Consider the following 8,364-nt stretch of genomic DNA (forward strand, 5'->3'; position numbering starts at 1 on the left):
TCGGAAAAAAAACAAAAAACGCTCTAACCGGTGGCGGACGCGGCGGGTGATCCCGGGCGGCGACAAGGAGGCGGGCCCGACAGTGGTCGATCCCCGGCGGCGGCAGCGACGAGGGCGGCTCTTCTCGCCGGATCCGAGGGGGCTGGTGCAGCGTCTCGGCGCGGGAGGGTGTGGGGCAGCCCCGCGGACTGATTTCGCCCGCAGATTTGGCCGGAATCGCCGGCGGCAGGCGAGTAGAAGCAAGGGCGGTCGGCGGCGGAAGGAGGGGAGAAAGCGCGCGGGCTGAAATGTCCCTCCCGCCAACTGCTTCTCTGTAATGCAGGGCACCGCAGCCGCGAGGGGAAAACCCGCGTATTCCCGGGTTGGGGTCGGGATTTTGCCGCGCCCCTCACTTTAAAATTTTCTACGGGCCGGAACAAAATACGGGGTCTGATCGGGCAGGTTTTTTCGCCTCTACCCGCATTTTGGCGGTTATTTTACGGGTCGGGGCGGATGCGGGGTGTGCCAGAGTTGCTCTAAGATCCAAATATCCAATCCTCCGAAAAGGAACACAGCAACACGACCCCTCGCAATCACGCAGACCGTCCACCCCTTGTCGTCTCCGATCGCCGCCGCCGAACCCTACAACCGACCCGCCATGGCTGATCCGCCATCCCTAGCCTCCACCGCAACGCCGCAGCCCGACCAGCTCGCCACATCTGCTTCCATCCCGCAGAACGCCAACCCCCAAATCCCCCTGCCCCCCATCGTTTCCTCCGCGCAGGTCAACCCGGCCTCGGCTGCTACGGGAGGCAGATCCACGGACCCGCCGCAGTTGCAGGCGCCTTCTCGCGCGCAGGCGGCTGAAGGCGCCGGAGGATTCGGTGCGATCCACCGCTCAGGCCCGGCCTCCCTCGCCCCCGCCGTCGGCCAGCCTCCACGGTACGCGACAGCCGGCACGACATATGGCACGCAGATAGCCTTCCCGGGCGGCGGGGGGCAGTTGGGCCAGCAGCCGGGGCTGCGCGCGGCCATGTTTGGGCAGGGGCAGCCGAGGATGCTTCAAGGGCAGGGCAACGCAGCCTCCGCGGCGCAGTACGGGCTCCAGTTCCAGCCAACGATGATGGCGCAGCCAGGGCAGAGGGGCGTGGTACAAGGCGTGCAATTCAACACTCCCTCTGCACAAGCACAATCCATGGGTGCTTCCCTGATGAACCAGATGAGGCCTAATGGAATTACTACCCCATATGGTGCTCAAAGTCAGCAACGTTCTGCCTATCATGCACAAATGAGGCCACAACAACAACCTGGATCATCACAAAATGGTCCTGTGGTGCAGATGTTACCAACGCATCAGATGCAATCGGCAATGGCCTCGCCTGTTTCTCCACATCAACGCCAGCAAGAACAAATGATGCAACTGATACAACAACTTCAGCAGAGAGGATTGAATCGCCAGCAGATTGCGCAGGCGCTGCAGCGACTTCCCCATCTTAATGCCCAACATCTGAACCAGCAGCAACGGCAACAACAGCAAGCATCTCCAAGGATGCCAGCATCTGCAGCAGGGAAGCCCGCAAACACGGCAGGATCGCAGCCGGCGACACCTTCCTCAGGCGGAACCGCGGCGGGTGCAAATGCGCCGCATCAAGGAGGGGGAAATTGCAGCCAACTTATTGGGAAGAGAAAGATACATGATTTGGTGGCGCAGGTGGATCCACAGTGCGAGGTTGATCCAGAGGTGGAAGATTTGATTCTGGAGATTGCCGACGACTTCATTAACACAGCGGCTGATTTTGCGTGCAGGCTTGCAAAGCACAGGAAATCGTCGGTTGTGGAAGCCAAGGATGTGCTACTGCACCTGCAGAAGAATTGTCACCTGTCCGCTCCTGGTTTCTCACAGGAGAGGATGTGAATGAATCTGCAGAGAAATTCAGTGTAGGCTTTGGTAGAATTGTGGCATTTACTTTGAAAAGCGTGAATTGTATTTGAGATAGATACTTATACCATTATAGGTAAATGAGAACTGCTATACGGACGACACATTATGCCCGATTTTGAGACGATGCTGTGGATCCAGCCATGCATGGTTAGAAGCAAGTCTCGCACAGCCAATGGAGTATCGTCTAAGAATCGGCCATGAAATGTCGGGCATAGAGTAGTTTCGTAGGTAAATTGCTGAAAAAGATAGATCGATATACCTCCCATTAGTCATTGTACGTGTTTGTGCGTAGATGGACCACATGTATATACAGTCCCACGTAAACCTAAAAAAAATGTATAGTCCCACGTACATACAATATGTACATTGCCATCTGACATTTTGTACACCATAGAAAGCCAGCCGTTCCACCCAGTAATGCGTGGCTCTTCAGCGGGGAAATGTTTTGTTAACTCGTCTCTTTCAAACAGGGACGAAAGCTAGACGAGAATACGCTGGGGTCACCTTCCACCGGTGCTTGTTCCTCTGGTTGAGTTGCGAATTCAAGTGCGATGATAGTTTGCACTATTCTGTTTGTCCCCTCAGCTGTGATGATAATTTGTGTTTGAGTGGGGGTGCAAGTTCTCGTGATGTCCAAGCTCATGCCAGATGATTGTGGCTGCAAATTTCTCTGAGACGCATGCCTTTCTCACACATGTGTGGAACTGATATGACCTATTTTGAAGAAGTTTTCTTCTTCTTCTGAAATTGTAGTTCATTTGAAATGACTTGGAGCAAATTGCATCTTCAAGCTCATCAGATCCGTTGTGTCCCCCGCCAGAAAGAAAGATTTGTTGTGTCATATGAATTATTGGCTCAGAAGGATCTTGTTGTAAAAACTAGGGTTGGCTGCGTTAAGCGCGTTGCCTCCTAGCATGGACGCCTTCGTGTTAATATAGACAAAGCGATTACATGATCAGGCGCAGGTGGATAGTTGGTTATCAACTTGTCCTCTACTCCAAGCTATACATGAGATAGAGGATATCCTAGCCAACAACCTGCGCCTCAATTCTAACGAATACAATCACGTTACAATGTCACGATACAACTACGGTCCTACACTTTTAACATCCTCCCTCAATCTTAACATATCAAGGTTCAGATTGTGCTTGAAGGCCTGTAGTTGCTTGACTTGTAACGGTTTTGTGAACCCATCTGCAACTTGATCTCCTGTTGGAATGAACTGAATATCTAGCAACTTTTGTGCAACTCTCTCTCGTACAAAATGGTAATCAATCTCTATGTGTTTCGTTCGTGCATGAAACACTGGATTTGCAGACAAATACGTTGCTCCAAGATTGTCACACCATAAACATGACACACCTGTTCTTCCAATGCCAAGTTCATCAAGTAAAGTTTCAATCCGCATTACCTCAGCTGTTGCATTTGCCAAAGATTTATATTCTGCCTCAGTGCTCGAGCGTGACACTGTAGCCTGCTTCTTCGCACTCCAGGATATCAGATTCGACCCAAGAAAGATTGCAAATCCCCCTGTAGATCTTCTATCATCAGGACATCCAGCCCAGTCTGCATCAGAAAATGCACTTACTGTGGTTGAAGAAGATTTACACAATTTCAGCCCTGTGTTGGCACTCCCTTCAAGATACCTCAATATCCTCTTTACAGCTGTCCAATGTACAGAGGTAGGAGCATGTAAAAATTGACAAACTTTATTAACAGCAAAAGATATATCAGGTCTTGTTAGTGCCAAGTACTGGAGAGCACCAACTATACTTCTGTACTTAGTTCCTTCTTCTGGGCTTAGTAATTCTCCTTCATATAATGACAACTTATCAGTGATAGCCATAGGTGTACTGGAGGGTTTGCAATCCTTCATACCTACACGTCTGATTACATCTTTGGCATATTTTTCCTGAGTTAGCATAATACCATCATGCAACTTTTTTACCTCAATACCTAGGAAGTAGTGTAACTCTCCTAGATCTTTAAGAGCAAACTCATTTTTCAAATTTGATAGCAATGCTGTGGTAGCTTCCTGTGAAGAGCTGGCAACAATTATGTCATCAACATAAATTAACATAAATATAATCACCTTCCCTTTCTTGAAGAAGAAAAGAGAAGTGTCACCCCTTGAAGGCTTGAAACCAAGTTGTTGAAGCTTTGCACTTAATCTTGAATACCAGGCTCTAGGTGCCTGCTTTAGGCCATATAAGGCCTTGTCCAACTTGCACACATGATGTGGCTTGGAACCATTTTCAAACCCGGGTGGTTGTCTCATATAGACCTCCTCCTCGAAAACGCCATGCAAGAACGCATTCTGAACATCCAATTGGCGAAGACTCCATCCCCTGGAGACAACAATAGATAGAACAAGTCTAATAGTAGCAGCTTTAACTACGGGACTAAAAGTATCCTCATAATCAATACCATAGCGTTGTTTGAAGCCCTTAGCTACTAGTCTAGCCTTATATCTATCTATTGTGCCATCAGGTCTCTTTTTAATTTTATATACCCATTTACAATCAATAATATTCCTCCCTCGCTTAGGAGGAACCAAACGCCAAGTTTGGTTTTTCATAAGTGCATAATACTCTACATTCATGGCATTTTTCCAATTGTCATTTTCTAGAGCTTCGGTCAAAGTTTGGGGCTCACCAGTAGCAGCAAAATTTACAAATTTGAAGTGCTTATCATACCTGAGTGTCCCATCTTTGTAAACTGTGGGTTTTGAAATACCTCGTTGTGCTCGTGTAGTCATCCGAGGAGTTGTGCTGGAGCGTACGGGTGTGGTAGCCGCAGAAGATCCCGATCCCGCCACAGCAGACCCAACGTCGTCTGTCGCGCGGTCGGACAATGTTGGATCGCGCGCTGGTGGAGCAGGAGAATCCAGCCTCGACGAGTCAGCGGGCGCCACGTGACCACGGGCCAGCGCGCGGTCGCGCCCGCCATCATTGTGCCGCGCAGCGGGGGACAGGCGACCAGGTTCAGGCCCACCCGCCTCGTGACGACTGGGGCGCGGAGACAGGGGGGCCCACCCGACCGGCCTGGAGACCTGTGCCAGGCGTCACCCGGGGAGTGGATGGCCCCGGATTCTGGCGGGGGCGGCGTCGGAGGATCCGCCTGGGGCGTCAGAGGATCCGCCTGGGAATCTGTTCCCGCGTCAGCTCCAGAATCGGCGCGTCCAGGCAAATCTGCCTCGTGTCCACCGCCAGGTGTTTCTTGCTGCTGTTGCATACAATCACAAGCATTTGGAGTGCAGTTTTTTTCACAGCTATCTCCGTCAGAAGTAGGGCTATGTAACAAATGATCATCAGCATAATGTTCGTCCCCATGATCGGTTGGGTTTAGTAACTCCGGACTCAAAAGAAGAATTTCTGCCCGAAGCCGTGCACTGGCATTTGGGTGTAGTGTAGCGAAGGGAAATACATTTTCATCGAAAATAACATCCCTGGAGATATACACTCGTCCTGTTGAAATATCAAGGCATTTAAAACCTTTGTGAAGGTTGCTATATCCAAGAAAAGTGCATTGTTTGGAACGGAACTGAAGTTTGTGCTTGTTATAGGGCCGGAGGTTAGGCCAACAAGCACACCTAAAAATCCTAAGTGCGGAGTAATTGGGTTTTTCATGGAACAATCGCTCAAGAGGGGTCTCAAGCTTGATAACTTTGCTAGGAAGGCGATTGATCAGAAAGGTAGCAGCAATAAACGCCTCATCCCAAAATTTTAAGGGCATAGAGGCTTGGGCAAGAAGAGACAAGCCCACTTCGACTATATGTTGATGTTTTCTCTCTGCTGATCCGTTCTGTTGATGCGCATGGGGAAAAAATACATGATGAGATATTCCTATCTTGGTGAAGAAGGAGTTGAGTTTTTCATACTCCCCTCCCCAATCTGTCTGAAGAGCAAGAATTTTACGATTAAACTATCGTTCAACAAGGTGCTGAAAGTCATGAAATTTTTGAAAAACTTCAGACTTGTGTTTGATCAAATAGATCCATGTGAATTTACTGAAGTCATCGATAAAACTCACATAATATTTCTTTCTGCCTACTGTTTCAACAGCAGGTCCCCAAACATCAGAGAAAATGAGCTCTAAAGGAAACTTGGATTCACTTATTGATTTTGGATAAGGTAACTGGTGACTTTTTCCCTTTTGACAGGCGTCACAAACAGAATCACTATTGGAAAAACTAGCACAAGGGAGTTTATTCTGACTAAGAATTCTCCTGACAACTAGAGGAGATGGGTGACCTAAACGTCGGTGCCATCTATCCGAAGATATCTTGGTGGCACCGAGCATCTGCTTCTGGATGTTGGATCCCTTGTGCTTGACGGGGTATAGACCACATCTACCCCTGCCTCGAAGAAGAACCTTCCTTGTTCCCCATTCCTTAACAAGAAAAGAATGGGGGTGAATTTCACAGAATGTATCATTGTCAAGTGCAAGACGACTAGCAGAGATTAGGCTCTTGCTAGCTTCTGGAACATGAAGAATATTATTTAGGTAGAGATCACGATCAGGGGTACGAATAGCTGAGTGACCAATATGTTCTATAGCCATACCTGACCCACTAGCAGTGTGGATTTGCTCGTTCCCGGTGTAGCGGTCGCGGACAGTCAGCTTCTCAAGGTCTCCTGTGATGTGATCGGTGGCGCCGCTGTCAAGGTACCAGTTGGTGTCCACCCCATACTGAGGTGCTGCCAGGTTCGCCGTCCTCTCTTCTCCTCCTTGGTAGGCTTCATCGTAGCGCTTCCAGCACTTCCACACTGGATGGCCCAGTTTGCCACAGATCTGGCACTGGATCCTAGGTGCAGGGGCATTGTTGTTGTAGTTGCCCCCGCCACCGTTGTTGTTGTAGTGGCCGCCTCCTCCTTGTCCACCGCGGCCGCCAGGCTTGATGTAGGGGCGACCACGGTCACCGCAGTTGTTGTCGTTTCCGCCGCGGCCACGGTCACCACCGCGCCCGCGACCTCTGGTGGCAGCGTTAGCGGAGGACTGCGACACTCCGCTGCGAAGCTTCATCCTCATCTCGAAGCTGATGAGCTGAGAGAACAGCTCAGGCACGGTGATCGGCTCCACTCTGGAGCACATAGCAGAGACCACCGGATCAAATTCCTCGTCCAGACCAGCGAGGATGTGAGAGACGATGTCATCATCGTCGATCTTCTTCCCTGCTGCGATGAGTTCATCGCACAGAGACTTGACTTTCCCAACGTAGTCGGTGATGGAGGAGTTCCCCTTCTGCAGGTTGGCGAGGGTGATGCGCACGTTGACAGTCTGGGCACGAGTGTGAGACGCAAGCATCTCTGCAATCGTGTTCCAGAGCTCCGTCGACGTATGACAGGTAGCGAACTGGACGGCCATCTCACGGGACAGAGTTGTCAGAAGGTAAGAAAAGACTTGCTGATCTTGAGCGTACCAGGTCTGGAACTCCGGGTTGGGCTTCTTTGTCTTGGTTTTGCCATCAGATGTGGCCTCTTCAAGGTGCATGGGTTGCACCGGGTGATCGACGTCGAGGTACTGCTCCATGCGGGCACCTCTGATCACCGACAGAACCGTCGGCCGCCATAGGGCTTGGTTGTTCTTGCTGAGCTTCTCGGAGATGGCGTGCACAAACGGAGAGGATGGGAAGGAGTTTGAAGGTGTCGCCATGGATGATCTCGAGAAGTGCTCTGATGACCATGTAAAAACTAGGGTTGGCTGCGTTAAGCGTGTTGCCTCCTGGCAGGGACGCCTTCGTGTTAATATAGACAGAGCGATTACATGATCAGGCGCAGGTGGTTAGTTGGTTATCAACTTGTCCTCTACTCCAAGCTATACATGAGATAGAGGATATCCTAGCCAACAACGTGCGCCTCAATTCTAACGAATACAATCACGTTACAATGTCACGATACAACTACGGTCCTACACTTTTAACACTTGTTTGTTGAGAAGGATAAAATGAATCGGTTTGTTACGTTATGTTGATTGTTTTTTAGATAACTAAGTGCTCATGTCAAGCAGTGGTTTGTTACTTTATGGGTACGGGAAAAAATCGAAATGAACACGGGAATAGACCTGGATAGATCAAAACAAGATCTAATGTATTTTGGTCTTTGCACATCAACCTCCCCACTATCTTAAGTTGGAGTTTTTTTTGGGAAAGCCATCTGGCGCATTTTATTGATTATGAATCAAAGATACATCGGATACGAGCCAGGGCAAGATAAAATTAGGGGGTTCATTGACCCGGGTACAAGCTTCAGAAAGTAAAGACACAGACCGAGCTACCTCATGCGCCACCATATTGGTTTCCCTTGGATAGTGCACAAACTTCACTTCATCAAAACTACTCGCCCTTAGATTGGAATCGTGGAAAATTGATGAGCTGGTTGTTGCTTAAAACCCTCCTTCATTCATATCTTGAACTACCACCTGATTATCTGACTGAATAATAA

At 49.5% G+C, this 8,364-nt stretch overlaps 1 protein-coding gene and 1 pseudogene across 1 annotated transcript; one reads left to right on the forward strand and one right to left on the reverse strand.

Annotated features, from left to right (window-relative positions):
* Positions 1 to 539: 539 nt before the first annotated feature.
* On the forward strand, positions 540 to 2,022 carry LOC123144185 (transcription initiation factor TFIID subunit 12b). Its single transcript, XM_044563232.1, has one exon. The coding sequence runs from the start codon at positions 638 to 640 to the stop codon at positions 1,892 to 1,894; it is 1,257 nt and encodes a 418-aa protein (XP_044419167.1). The 5' UTR covers positions 540 to 637; the 3' UTR covers positions 1,895 to 2,022.
* A 4,929-nt stretch (positions 2,023 to 6,951) lies between these two features.
* Positions 6,952 to 7,090, reverse strand: LOC123146598 (uncharacterized; annotated as a pseudogene).
* Positions 7,091 to 8,364: the final 1,274 nt, after the last annotated feature.

The sequence above is a fragment of the Triticum aestivum genome, chromosome 6D, assembly GCF_018294505.1.
Source record: "Triticum aestivum cultivar Chinese Spring chromosome 6D, IWGSC CS RefSeq v2.1, whole genome shotgun sequence".
Classification (NCBI taxonomy): domain Eukaryota; kingdom Viridiplantae; phylum Streptophyta; class Magnoliopsida; order Poales; family Poaceae; genus Triticum; species Triticum aestivum.

Bases quoted from the DNA above. Each gene is read 5' to 3' on its own strand.
- LOC123144185 (XM_044563232.1), top strand. From the start codon at position 638: ATGGCTGATCCGCCATCCCTAGCCTCCACCGCAACGCCGCAGCCCGAC.